General features: G+C 38.6%; 1 protein-coding gene across 3 annotated transcripts in view; it reads right to left on the bottom strand.

Annotated features, from left to right (window-relative positions):
* Positions 1-14,661, bottom strand: part of LOC107565716 (Y-box-binding protein 2-A-like) — a 25,490-nt gene that overhangs the window by 7,358 nt on the left and 3,471 nt on the right. The window contains exons 6-8 of one of the 3 annotated variants that reach the window (XM_016250977.1): positions 13,619-13,701; positions 13,288-13,468; positions 1,008-1,112 (exon numbers count right to left, since the gene is read on the bottom strand). In XM_016250977.1, coding sequence (XP_016106463.1) covers positions 1,008-1,112; positions 13,288-13,468; positions 13,619-13,701 — 369 coding nt within the window. Of the gene's footprint in view, positions 1-1,007; positions 1,113-13,019; positions 13,056-13,287; positions 13,469-13,618; positions 13,702-14,661 lie in introns of those variants that run through there. The other 2 variants (XM_016250980.1, XM_016250978.1) reach the window with 2 other exon arrangements.

The raw sequence follows: 14,661 nt of genomic DNA, 5'->3' as shown, positions 1-14,661 counted from the left end.
AAAAAAAAAAAAAAAAAAAAAAAAAAAAAAAAAAAAAAAAACAGTGTATCCACCTAGCAGAGAGTATGTATCCTCCTGCCATATGAGGGACAAAGGCTAAACCCCCTTTTCTTTATCAATGCTCTCTGTAAATAATTACCTTGTATTTGCTATGTTTTTTTTGTGTTATGTGATAATATATGTACAATATGGTCATGAATAAGTTTTTTTTTTTTATTATATGCCTGTATAACTTGTTCACTGTTTATTGCTTTGGCAACATTGTGCTGTTCCACAGTCATGCCAATAAAGCTCATTTGAATTGAAGGAAGGAAGGAAGGAAGGAAGGAAGGAAGGAAGGAAGGAAGGAAGGAAGGAAGGAAGAAAGAAAGAAAGAAAGAAAGAAAGAAAGAAAGAAAGAAAGAAAGAAAGAAAGAAAGAAAGAAAGAAAGAAAGAAAGAAAGAAAGAAAGAAAGAAAGAAAGAAAGAAAGAAAGAAAGAAAGAAAGAAAGAAAGAAAGAAAGAAAGAAAGAAAGAAAGAAAGAAAGAAAGAAAGAAAGAAAGAAAGAAAGAAAGAAAGAATTGACAAAAGATTTCCATTTTAAATGAATGCTCTTTTTAAACTTATTATTCAAAGAATCCTGAGAAAAGTATCACAGGTTCCAAAGAAAAGCAGCACTGATAATAAATCAGCATATTAGAATGATTTCTGAAGGATCGTGTGACACTTTAGACTGGAGTAATGGCTGATAGAAATTCAGCTTTGCATCACAGAAATTAATTATATTTTAAAGTATACTAAAATAGAAACCATTATTTTATATTGTAATAACATTTTGCAAGATTACGGTTTTGATCAAATAAATGCAGCCTTGATGAGCGTAAGAGACTTTAAAAAAAAAAACATTACAAGTCTTACTGATCCCAAACTTTTGAGCAGTAGTGTATGCATGTGTGCGCATGCATATATATATATATATCTATCTCTCTCTCTCTCTCTCTCTCAATTACATGCATAAATAGCTCACATCAGTTTTAAGGGATTGTTTTGGGGAAGCTTCAGAAGAGGATTTGACGTTAGCAGGCTTGGAGTCCTGAGCCGGGGACTCCGGTTTTTCAGGTTCATCTCCATCCTAAACATTGACAAGTCAGATATTTAAAAGACATTTATACAACCTAGTTAAACAAAAACATTTCACATCTGAGAAACTGATTATCGGTCCAGCTAAACCGAAAATTGCCCTGTTGCAGAACTGTGGCAGCTAATGATAATTTCACTTTAAAGGGGTCATTAACGGAGAAATCAAAATTCCCTTGATCTTTTGATAAATAGGAGGTCTTTGTGCCATAAAAACATTCTGTAAGTTTCAGAATTCAAAACTTTCTTGTTAATCTGGAGGACTAATAATTTCTTACTGTTAAATTCTAACACTAGCTTGCTCTATTCTTTTTCTATTCCGTTTTATTTATTATACAATTAAAACCCTTGCTACGTGTACTACGTTAAGCTAACTGAGACTTGTTATAGCACTTGCTTATCATTGCTCTTTTTATTTTGATTGCTTCCATTGTCCTCATTTGTAAGTCGCTTTGGATAAAAGCGTCTGCAAAATGACTAAATGTACATTCTAAAAAAAGAGGTGTTAAATATAGGACCAAATACCTCCACATTTAATAACCTAGAACACTGTCTAACACTTAATGGCTTCTCTGTCAATTCTTCATCATCAGTTAGGAACCTAGGTGTGCTATTTGAGTCAAGTCAAGTTATTTATGGAGCACAACTTCAACAACCATCGTTGATCCAAAGTGCTTTACAATAAAAGGTTAGATAAGAAGCAACAGAGTTCAAAATTAAAAGGGAAAATATATATATATAAAATAAAAGTGTAATATATATATATATATATATATATATATATACACACACACACACATACATACGGTGTTAAATATAGGACCAAATACCTCCACATTTAATAACCTAGAACACGGTCTAACACTTAATGGCTTCTCTGTCAATTCTTCATCATCAGTTAGGAACCTAGGTGTGCTATTTGAGTCAAGTCAAGTTATTTATGGAGCACAACTTCAACAACCATCGTTGATCCAAAGTGCTTTACAATAAAAGGTTAGATAAGAAGCAACAGAGTTCAAAATTAAAAGGGAAAAAATATATATATAAAATAAGTGTAATATATATATATATATACACATACATACACACATACATACACACACACACACACACACCAAAAGTACCGTACACAGCATCACTCAAATGCAAGGGTGTAAAAATGAGGCTTTAAATTTGATTTAAAAATGCAGAGCGATGGAGATGCCTCTGTTCCAGAGTTTAGGCGCAACAGCGAAAGCTCGGTCACCTTTGGATTTACAGCTAGAACGAGGGACAGATAAAAAGAAGCTGGTTACAAGATCTTAATGACCTAAAGGTTGTATATGGCTGGATAAGATCACAGATATAATCTGGGGCTGACTTTTGCAATGCCTTAAGGAGGATCTTAAAATCAACTCTGAATTTGACAGGGAGCCAGTGCAATGAAGCAAGAAAAGGAATAATATGCTCCCTCTTTTTTGTTCCAGTCAACAATCTGGCTGCCGCATTTTGAACCATCTGAAGCAGAGAGAGTGCTTCGAGGAAGGCCGACATACAGAATGTTTCAATAGTCCAGCCTGGAAGAGATTAGTGCATAGATGACAATTTTGAGATCTTGTCGAAAGAAAAAATGTTTTACTTGCGCAACAGATCTGAGGTTGAAGCTACTCCTTACAACTGTGTTTACATGCTTGTCAAATTGTAGTAATGGACCGAAATAGACCCCTAGATTTTTTACATGGTGTTGTAAGTTATCACTAAGGGAACCTAACCTACTCGTAAGAGTAGTATTGAGTGCAGCGGGCTTAGCAGAATCACCTCAGTTTTGTCAGCGTTTAGTTGCAAAAAATTATTAGCCATCCAAGTTCTCACTTCGTCAAAACATGAGAAAAGTTGTAAAGAACAGTCATTTTCAAGTTTGATTGGAAGGTAAAGTTGGAGGTCATCGGCATAGCAATGATAGTTAATATTAGATTTCTGGAGAACAGAGCCTAGGGGAAGCATGTAGAGCGAGAACAATAAAGGGCGAGGTGAACGACCCGATATTTACTGAAAAAGTCCTACCCTTTAAATAAGAGGGTAACCACTGTAATGCCATGTCTTGAACCCCTACTACACATTTGAGTCAATTCGAGAGGATGTCATGGTCAATAGTGTCGAAGGCTGCACTCAAATCTAACAGTATCAGAATGGCAGAGGACCCCGAATCAATGAACAGCAAAAGATCATTCATAACGTTAAGCAAGGCCGACTCTGTACTGTGAAGTGCTCTAAAACCAGATTGGAACTCATCCAGAATGTTAAAAGCATCCAGGTAAGAAGTAAACCGTGATAGCACTGCTTTCTCTAAAACCTTAGAAATAAATGGGAGTTTAGAAATCGGCCAGTAGTTACTAAGAACAGATGGATCAAGGTGAGACCTTTTTAACAGGGGCTCTACTGAAGCGTTTAAAAGGAAAACCCCACTAGTCAAAGAACTGTTTATAATAGTTAAAAGGGCAGGGCTATTAGTGTCCAACAACACCTCTCTAAGCAAACGGCCAGGCAGTACATCGAATTGACAACATGCAAATTTCATCTTAGAAATTAATGCACTAAAATGAGATGGAGTCACTGGTTTAAAACTAGTGAAACTGCTAGAAGGAGAGATCACGTGAGAATGAACCGTGTCGGGAGGAGAGAGGTGAGATCTGATGTCTTTCTGCACAAAGAAACTGAAGAATTCTGCGCAGGTCTCGAGATTGCCAACAGGGGCTGAGCAAGCGGCTGGATTAAAAACGGAGTGTATAGTTTTAAAAAGAACTTTTGGCCTGTTTGCATTCATGGCAATCAAATTTGAAAAGTATTGAGATTTTGCAATCGCTGACAGACTTTTGATAGGTGGTTAGACAATCTTTCAAAATTTGATAAGACACCTGAAGCCCATCCTTTTTCCACCTGTTTTTAGCCAAGGTTGAGGACTAGATCTAGCTTGCCGCTTTCTAGACTTCAGCGGAGCAACAGTATTCAATGCAGTAGAACAAGCAGAGTTGAACATGAGAACCAGCTTATCAGTGTTCATGTCAGGTGACAAAGAGAAAAAGGGGGGGAAAAAAGCAGTAAAATTTAGAGAATTCTAGTGCAGTAGTGGCATGAAAAACACGAGAGCTGCATACAGGCTGAGAGAGGATGGGCTGTACATATGGGACTGCAGGTTCAAATAATACAGAACAGTGATCAGAAAGACCAGCATCGAGTACTTCACATGAGTGTACAGAGACCACGAATCAAAATAAGATCTAGTGTGGGGCCTAGGTTATGAGTAGGAGAAGAAACGCACTGTACAAAATTGAGCGAGTCAATGAGACTCTTAATTTTTAACCATAGGTTTAGAGGGGCAGCAGACATGGATGTTAAAATCCCCCAGAACCAACATTCTATCACAGCGTGACACTTGATTTGACTGAAAGTCTGAAAACTCATGAATAAACGTTGTCCTAACTTTGGGTAGTCTGTAAACCAGGATGCAGATAAGAGGACCATTCAGATCGATATGCAAGAGTTGTGCCTCAAAACTAGAAAAGGCATCTACAGACAGTAGTCGACATTTGAATGACTTCTTGAAAATTGTAGCTAGACCCCCACCAGGTCCATTTGGCCTGGGAGAGCTAGAAAAAGAACAGTCAGAAGGAGATAGTTCACCCAGAGACAAACGGTCATCAGGCTTCAGTCACAAACAGAAAACCCAAGGCGTGAGATGAGAAAAAGTTGTTCAATGTTTTACAATGACCTAGCATTTACTAGAGCCATTTTCACTGAAGGCTGAATATCTTAATATATTATTATATCCTATAATAACCATTTACACACACGAGCATTATCACACGACCTTCGCTCCTCCCGACCGCAGACAGGTTTACAAGCCACTTTTTCCAAGCGTTTTTCAATTACTTTCTTGACTTTTCCCCCACTTATGAACACCACACGTACATGATAAAAGCTCCTAGTGGTTTCTCGGTTTAGCCAATTTAAGCATCCATAAACAACGCAAAACACTGGCATTTTGAGTTTCTGTTAGTGATTCCTATGGAGAAAAATCACTTCCTGCCCTCCAGCTGCATTTTGCGCGTCATCAGTGACGTCATGTGCAAACAACCTATTGGTCTATACTGATGGGCAGCGGCGGCCGACCTTTACTAGGGTAAAGAAACCAAAAAACCCCCAGGAGCCAGTAGGCAGCAAAGTTCCTTGAGACAGCGCGCAAAAATAGATAAAAACAGAAGAAAAAATAATAATTACGGGCAGTATAAAGAGGAGGATCGTCCTAGAGTCGCGCATTCTCAGCCGGATTTAAAACCATGTTAGCCAGCACACAGAGCAACTAAACTACAACGCAGTGCAAATACATAGAAACGCACTAAGGATTAATGAGCTACTGGATTCATGAATATTAATCAGGTTGTGCGCGTTCGCTCGAACTCATTAGCTGAAATCAAAACAGGGACGATAATAGGTGAGCACCAGCCAATGAGATTGCCGTTTGTGCATTACTTCTGCCTACTACAGGAAAACCCGGCAGTTCTTAAAAGCTGAAGAATTCCAAAGGAACTGTTATTTTTAAAGGAAAATACAACAAAAGTATATCGTTTACATGTATCGCATCAATTCTGCATGTTATGCAAGACTCTCGCTCGCTCTCGGTCTTTGAGCGTGTGAGAGAAAGCGACGGCGAGTCATGCACTTCACACTAGAAACACATTCCGCCAAAAACACAAACACAGGTGCGCTGCGCATCCATTCAGATGAAAAACATCAGATCGCTTGACGAAGAGTGAAACTCTGAAGCGCTCAGAGTGTTCTGTGAGTGAAAATATATCTGTGCTGCTAAACCCTTTTCTCAAATATTGCCAATTCAAGAGAGAGAGAGAGAGAGAGAGATGAAAGTTGCGTATATACGCGTCTGTGCGTTTCTCTTTTTAGAGTGAGTTTACTTAAAAACCAGCGATTTTATCCTCTTGTTGCTGGAAAATATAATGTAGCGATTTAAACTGTTATTAATAAAAGTCGTGGGGCAGCATTGACAAGTTTCTTTTCTCCTGGATGTGTGAGCTGCGTGTGTGTGTGTCAGTAAGCAGCGCATTAATATAGAACGGTAATGAAAGGCTCTAATGCACACCAGTATAGGTGTGTGTATTGTAGGAGCTAGACGACATATGACGGCGTGTGACGGCATAGTAGTGGTGTCCCAATTCTTAGGGCAATATTTTCACCCCTACCCCTTGACACTCTGTTTCAAGGGACAAGGGGAAGGGGTAGGCGGATGGGTAGGGGAAGGGGTATAAAATAGAATTTGGATTGGGCCTTAGTCACATATGCGAGTGATTTACTCGCAATATAGAGGGTTGTCAGTCTATGAGCACGAAGCGTTTGCATTGTGCGCACATTAAGCGCTTCATGTTAAAAACTGCAAAGCACAAAGGGAAGAGAAATTGATGCATAGTGTATCATATCTGTGCAACAGTTATTGAGCCTTTCTTTTAACAGTTTTAAATTTCAGTTACTGTGCACGTTAAAAACTATTTATAGTCTTTTCTACGCCGTGTTTTGTTTTCACAGACACCCGGTAGCAAGTAACAAAACATTAAACTCTGGCAAGAAGATAAAGTCCTTTTTGCAAAATCATAGACATGTATTTACAAATCAAGTACAATGGGAACACAGAATGATCTTGGAGGGAGCTTTACCGAGCTGACTGCTGTAACCAAACGTGACCAGGATTTAAAGGCTGAACGAATGACTGACAGCCACAGCGGAGAAAAGAGTGTGTGTGAACTTTAATGTAAGGACTTAAATATTCATATGTAGCTCACATTAAGCTATCGTATGGCTTCAAAAGTAACACAGAATAACTCGCACAATCTAAAAAAAATAAATAAAAAAGAATTATCGGATTTGGATCCGTTCTCTCTGCCCGATACCCGATCCGAGAAAAATGACACTATCGGAGCCGACACCCGATATGAATATCGGATCGGCGCATCCCTAATAATTACAAAGCTCATCGGTCTGAAAAAGCGAGGTGTGCTCTGATTGGCCAGCTATCCAGTGAGTTGTGATTGGCCGAATTCATCAAGCGTGTGACTGAAATGTTATGTCCCTTACCATATTGTGGCGGCAACAAATATATATATATATATATATATATACACACACCCACACACACACACTACCAGTATACACTACCAGTATTTGAACCGTAAGATTTTTTTTATGCTTTTTAAAAAAAGTCTCTTCTGCTCACCAAGCCTGCATTTATTTGATCTAAAATACAACAAATGCAGAAAAATTGTTAAATATCTTTGCCATTTAAAATAATTGCGTTCTATTTGAATACATTTTAAAATGTAATTTATTTCTGTGATCAAAGCTGAATTTTCAGCATCATTACTCCAGTTTTCTTTGTCACATGATCCTTCAGAAATCATTCTAATATACTGATTTGCGGTTCAAGAAACTTTTGAATCAGGATTCTTTGATGAATAGAAAGATCAGCATATATCTGAAATAAAAAGACACACACACACACACACACACTACCAGTATACACTACCAGTATTTGAACCGTAAGATTTTTTTTATGCTTTTTAAAAAAAGTCTCTTCTGCTCACCAAGCCTGCATTTATTTGATCTAAAATACAACAAATGCAGAAAAATTGTTAAATATTTTTGCCATTTAAAATAATTGCGTTCTATTTGAATACATTTTAAAATGTAATTTATTTCTGTGATCAAAGCTGAATTTTCAGCATCATTACTCCAGTTTTCTTTGTCACATGATCCTTCAGAAATCATTCTAATATACTGATTTGCGGTTCAAGAAACTTTTGAATCAGGATTCTTTGATGAATAGAAAGATCAGCATATATCTGAAATAAAAAGCTTTTGTAACATTATACTGACTCCAAGCTTTTAAATGGTGTATAGTGTATAATTTTTTTTTTAAATTAATATATTTAAAATATATTCAAATAGAAAGCAGTTATTTTAAATAGTAAAAAATATTTCACATTACTGCTTTTGCTGTATTTTGGATCAAATAAATGCAGGCTTGGTGAGCAGAATAGACTTCTTTCAAAAACATTAAAAACTCTTGACTGTGTTTGGCCTATATAGGCAACTTTATTTTGTCTTATTTCTAGCTTTTAATTTGCTAAAAAAAAAAATCAGATACACTGCTGGACAATAATAACGATTTGTTTATATACCACAACCACTTTATTTTTTTTTCATTTTTATCACAAGGCAGAAGTTTCTATACTGTAATAATTACTATGTCAATTAGCACGGCATTATTCACATACTTTGTTTATTACCTGAAGATGACTTGAAAAACACAAACCATATATTGTGGCAATCTTGTGTTTAATGTCTTGATGTTTCCAAACGTTTCTGGTTTTATTCAGTTCATACAGCAATAGCTGGATGCTTTTGTCCATATTAGGGATTTCCTGATACGACTTTCTGCACGAGTGCGCCCTCTGGCTTCGAGTATGAATGAAACTATCCGGTCTCTTTGAATTTAAACCTATATTTAGTCACACCTGCCCTTTAAAACCTCTATGCGAACACACTTGCCCGAAAAAGTGAGGGGGACAAATGTATGTGATATTAAAAGTGGGGGGTGGGGGGAGACACATCCCCCGCATATTCTACGCCCATGTAATTAAGGTCTTCAGGATTACTAGAAACTTCCAAGCAGGTGTGATTTGGAGCTGGTTGGAGCTAAACTGCAGAGCTGTGGCCCCTCCAGGAATTGAGTTTGAGACCACTGCGTTAAAAGGATTGTTAGGCTGCATTATTAAATCAACCTAAACCGGGAACAGTTTCCATAACACCCCAATGTACTGGTTACATCATTAGCTGGATGGCATCTACACTAATATTAGTTTGTTTCATTCTTATTCCGAGGTCACCGTAGCCACCAGATCCAGACTGTATCCAGATTAGATGGTCACTGCAGCCAGATGGTGGATCAGCACCTAAAGATGACCTCAACAGCCCTGAATGTCAGCGGAGACCAGGACAACTAGATGAGCCCCAGAGACAGATCCCCTCCGACGACCTCTTCACCTAGACGGCCATCAGGACAAGACCACAGGAACCAGAAGAACCAGTGACTTTGTTGCAGCCTAGAATTAAACTGCTGGTTTCGTTTGGCCAGAGGAGAACAGCACACTACTTCAACACACCATTTCCCCGTTTAATACTCTAAAGCTGCTTTGACACAATCTGCACTGTAAAGAGCGCTATACAGTGGCGTAGCCAGAATTTTATTTTTGTGCGGGCCTGGGCAAAAGCGAGCAGGCTCTAGGCTAACTAACGACGGAGTCCAGTGGCGTAGCGCAAATCCGCAGCCCCCAACCACAAACTCAATGGTGGGTGGGTTGGTTATCAGTCGCAATTAGGCATGGGCCAGTATGAGATTTTGACGGTATGATAACCTTAAGCAAAAATATCACGGTTTCACAGTATTGTCGTTCCAGCTCTAAAGAGTGTTATTTTTAAATGACTGGGTAAAAAAAGAGCGCTATACAGTGGCGTAGCCAGAATTTTATTTTTGTGCGGGCCTGGGCAAAAGCGAGCAGGCTCTAGGCTAACTAACGACGGAGTCCAGTGGCGTAGCGCAAATCCGCAGCCCCCAACCACAAACTCAATGGTGGGTGGGTTGGTTATCAGTCGCAATTAGGCATGGGCCAGTATGAGATTTTGACGGTATGATAACCTTAAGCAAAAATATCACGGTTTCACAGTATTGTCGTTACAGCTCTAAAGAGTGTTATTTTTAAATGACTGGGTAAAAATTTTTTTTTTAAATCCTGCTGAACACAATATATTTTGTTTTTGAGCAACAAAGAATATTAGGAACATTAGAATTGGTTTATTTTTTCTTTGATTGGTTTCCTAAAAAGGAAGAAAAATAAAGACTGACATCTTAATTTAACCTAAATCTGTAATTACAGTTATATAATTCATACACAATTTGATTTAATAATAACCCAATTTGAACCAAAAACAGAATGTTCTGACTAGCTTTGTGAAATTATACTACATGCCGAAACGAAGCAAACAGCAGATGCCGAAAGAAAATACCACGTAAACTCTTCTGAAGACAGTCAGTTCCCCTCGAAAAACATTCATATAAACCCCCCAAATCAATATTGAGGATTTTCTTCCAATAGTTTGTGCATCATGAACAATGAGTGATCTGCCGGCTACAGTATTTTTCTCTGTGCGTCTGTCTTCAGCATATCTGGCCTGTGTTAACAGGCGTTTACAGACTTCATATTTTCACATAAATTACATTTTGGAAAACGATAGCATTGCAACGCAGTTTGTGCAAGTCCAGAACAGAGACGAGTTGCTTGCAAGACAAAAAACATCCGGTTGCCGATCCCGTAAGTTCCAGGGGCAGCTCCTTAAGTGTGGCCATCCCACACACACACACACAAGTGACTGACCGCTCACTCGCACCAACAGGAGGAGGGTCCTGTTACTCTACACTGAAAGTGTAGGAATTCCTCATGTTGAGTGCATTCTTTGAGGAGACATGAAAAACAGCGCATACTGTTGGAACGGTATAGTGTTAACAGGCGTTTACAGACTTCATATTTTTCACATAAATTACATTTTGGAAAACGATAGCATTGCAACGCAGTTTGTGCAAGTCCAGAACAGAGACGAGTTGCTTGCAAGACAAAAAACATCCGGTTGCCGATCCCGTAAGTTCCAGGGGCAGCTCCTTAAGTGTGGCCATCCCACACACACACACACAAGTGACTGACCGCTCACTCGCACCAACAGGAGGAGGGTCGTGTTACTCTACACTGAAAGTGTAGGAATTCCTCATGTTGAGTGCATTCTTTGAGGAGACATGAAAAACAGCGCATACTGCTGGAACGGTATAACGGAAAATAATAGCAGTTTTGAAACAGTGAAATTTTCAAATCTTGAAACCGGTAATCGGCCCATGCCTAGTCGCAATATTGTAAATAATTGTTTTTAACCAGGAAGGCGAGCCAATGGATATCACACAAGCAACGTGCAAACTTTGCGCAAGAGTTATGCGGTGAACCTCTTAATCTCAGTCAATTCACCAGAAAGTGAAAGTAAAAACTGATGGTATTTTCCACATCTGACGCTGCATTAATGGCACATATTCTCTCAGAGACGACGAGAGACGAATTTACTTCATATGCTGATAATGGTGGCCTATATAGCTAAATGTTTTAATTTACTCCCTTAATATTTCTTGTGGCCCAAACATAGGCTAGTGGACAAAAAAATAAAAAATAAATAAATAAATACTTACAGAGAGAAGAAACATTTCGTTTAAAAAATAAATAAATAAATAAAAAATAATAATACCCGTTTAAGTCGGTGCTTGAAATAAAGCTTTTTCATTGATGATTGCAGTGTTAATTTTAATTATAGGCCTATAATTCATTGTAGCTATAATAAACCAGTTTTGAAAGACCTTTTTAAAAACATTTTCAATGAGGAGTAAACTAGCCTAATCTTTATCCTCGCAGCGTGTCTGTTATGCGGTGATGCGCTATGAAATTGCGGGGCAAATTAATTGTAATATTAATTTCATAATAAAAGGCTAAGAAGAAGAATGTAACAGGCCTATGTTAATTGAAAATGCCAAATTAGATATAACCAAGTGTATAAAATTATTTTATTCAGAAATGTCATGTTAGTGGTTTTGTGTTTTGGTTTTTTTTCTTCGTTATTTAAAATAATAGGCCTACAAATTAGGAAACGGGTGCAGTTAATCGCCGGCGTCAGTCACAATTTATATATTAAAAAAAATAAATAAAAATAGGCTAATCTTTGTGAGGACAACTAGCAACAGCTGGTCTTAAAGTCTTTAGACACCGCATACCAAACGACTTTGAACACCGACTGACATTCATAATCGACCAGACAGTAGTGTTCACAGAATGAACCAGTTCGCGCCTGGAACAAAGTCTTACCGTTACTTGCGGGCTGATGGACGGGCTTTCTCCCTGTCAGAGCGAGTTTTTAAAAAAGGTCTCTGTTTTTTTTTTTTTTTTTAGAGAATTATGGATTGCTGCCGTTTTTCTAACATTTTCTAAAACAGCTGCAAATTACAGTCCAACTGTGACATTTGATTTATTTTAGATGTTATAATAGTTCTCCAATTGTGTTAAAATAGATTAAACAATAATTATTATTGTATAATAAACTAGGGGGGGACTTTCATGAGCGTGGGAGGGCCTGTGCCCATCCAGCCCGTCCGCTGCCTACGCCCCTGGCGCTATATAAATAATGTTGACTTGACTTCATCTAAAAACAGCTTATATTGAAGTCAATCTGCCAAAACAACAGGTTTTGGAATGCGTCACTTTATGACGTAACTGTGTGGCTAAACACTGCCTCTGCAGAAGATCAACTCCTGCATGTTTACACTGCATGTTTAGCCCCTGCATGTTTAGCCCCGCCCACCGATTCAAGCACATAGTAGGTAAATGTCGAGCGGCAAATGCAGTTCTACGCAGAAACCAAATATAAACTTTATTTGATTGACTATTTTTAATGAAGTGCCAGACTGCGTCAGTAAAACTTGGTCATGTGTTTTTCATTTTACCGCAGATTAATTTACAAAGGAGGCACGATTCAACAGGATTTTCAGAAAGATTGAAACTAATAGACGATGCTGTAGCAACTATATTAGATACGATGTCGCACCACACAAGTGTGAGTAACTGTTTTCATTACACGATCACTATTGCTTTGTCTGTTATTACAGATCGTTTGATATGTACAGAGTATTTATACGTTTTTAACCGAAATCACATCAGCATCCATCTATGAAGGATGTAGGCTGTCAAACATACACAACTGTATGCCAATCATTCCAGTGGGTGTTTACTTCAGTCTACAATCTGCCACGCCTCTTCAAACGGAGAGTTCCGATGATGGGGGTCAAAACAGGACAGAAAACAGCCCATTACGAAAATAGCCAATTATGTTTTTTTTCTTGATAACATTATAAGTGGACCTCAGAGAACAGTACAAACAAAAAAGGCAGTTCATGACCCCTTTTTAACGTCAGGCAGCAAAGACAAAGCTAATGGTTTCAATTTTAGCAGCTTTACTTCACTGCGTTTTTCTATAAAATCACTCACTTTAGAGGCACCAGATTCAGATTTCCTCTGTCTGCGCCGACTAAATTGTCTGCGGGATTTCCGGGGCTGCCCTTCAGTCTGCTCCCTATTGGTCTGGCTCTCTTTAGGGGTCGATTCTTGCTCTTCTGTGGGGACTACCGTCTGTTGAGCCTCTCCAGGGTGTGGACGAGGACGCAATGGCCTGCATATTTAAGAAAAGAGACTTTTGTGTTAACATAATACTTTAAATCCGCACAGGGTACATGCATGTTTAAGGTAATGAAATGTTAGACATCATGCAAAAAATTTAAAAAAATTAATCTGGTCCAAACATACAAATGAGGATATGAACCTTTGAAATCGAGGTCTGAACCTGCGTGGTGGCAGCCTCTGCTGGGCAACATCTACTTCCGTATTCTTCTCTCCTGCTTCTCCCTAAAGCAGAGACAAGAAAACTGCTCACTGACAAGCTGTGCGCACTAATAAAACAAAATGAACCATTTTAAAGGCTTAAAGAGATAGTTCGCCCAAAAATGCAAATTCTGTCATTAATTACTCACCCTCATGTCATTCCAAACCCGCAAGACCTTCGTTCAGCTTCGGAACACAAATTAAGATATTTTTGATGAAATCTCAGAGCTCTCTGACCCTCCATAGACAGCAAGGGTACTACCACCATCAAGGCACAGAAACATAGTAAAGACATCGGTAAAACAGTCCATGTGACAGTGGTTCAATTAATGTTATATTTATATTAAATTTTACCGTAATTTTATGAAACTACAAGAGTTTGTGCATATAGAAAACAATGACTTTTTTTTCAACAATTCTTCTCCCCCGCATCACCCCTAGCGCCGTTTTGGAGAGCATCACGGTGCATACGCGTGCTCTCCTCTGAACGTTAAAGGGGTCATATGATGCAATCTCAATTTTTCCTTTCTCTTTGGAGTGTTACAAGCTCTTGGTGCATAAAGAAGATCTGTAAAGTTGCAAAGACTAAAGTCTCAAATCCAAAGAGATATTCCTTATAAAAGTTAAGTCAGCCACGCCTACCTAAAACGGCTCGTTCTAACACGCCCCCACATACCTACGTCACTATGTGGGAAGATTTGCATAACACCGCCCAAATGTTCACGCAAAGAAAAAAGGCGTAACTTTTATTCTCGCTGTAGTATTGTTGCCGCCACCATGTCGTGAAGGCACTGTGTGATTCGTTGTGAAAGCAAAACTACTTTGTTTGGCCTTCCAAAAGAGGACAATATCTGCTTCCTCATGCCTGGAGCTGATCCGTGCTGGTTGCGGAGGAAATACTACAACTTTGTGCCGTGGATCGCAGGATGGGCTTTCACCGTGGATGAAGCGGAGTCCAGCCCGGGGTCATCACGTGTGGTTGCC

The sequence above is a fragment of the Sinocyclocheilus grahami genome, unplaced genomic scaffold (genome assembly GCF_001515645.1).
Source record: "Sinocyclocheilus grahami isolate Dianchi unplaced genomic scaffold, SAMN03320097.WGS_v1.1 scaffold1020.1, whole genome shotgun sequence".
Taxonomy (NCBI): Eukaryota; Metazoa; Chordata; class Actinopteri; order Cypriniformes; family Cyprinidae; genus Sinocyclocheilus; species Sinocyclocheilus grahami.
This window is presented reverse-complemented; position numbering and strand designations above follow the sequence as displayed.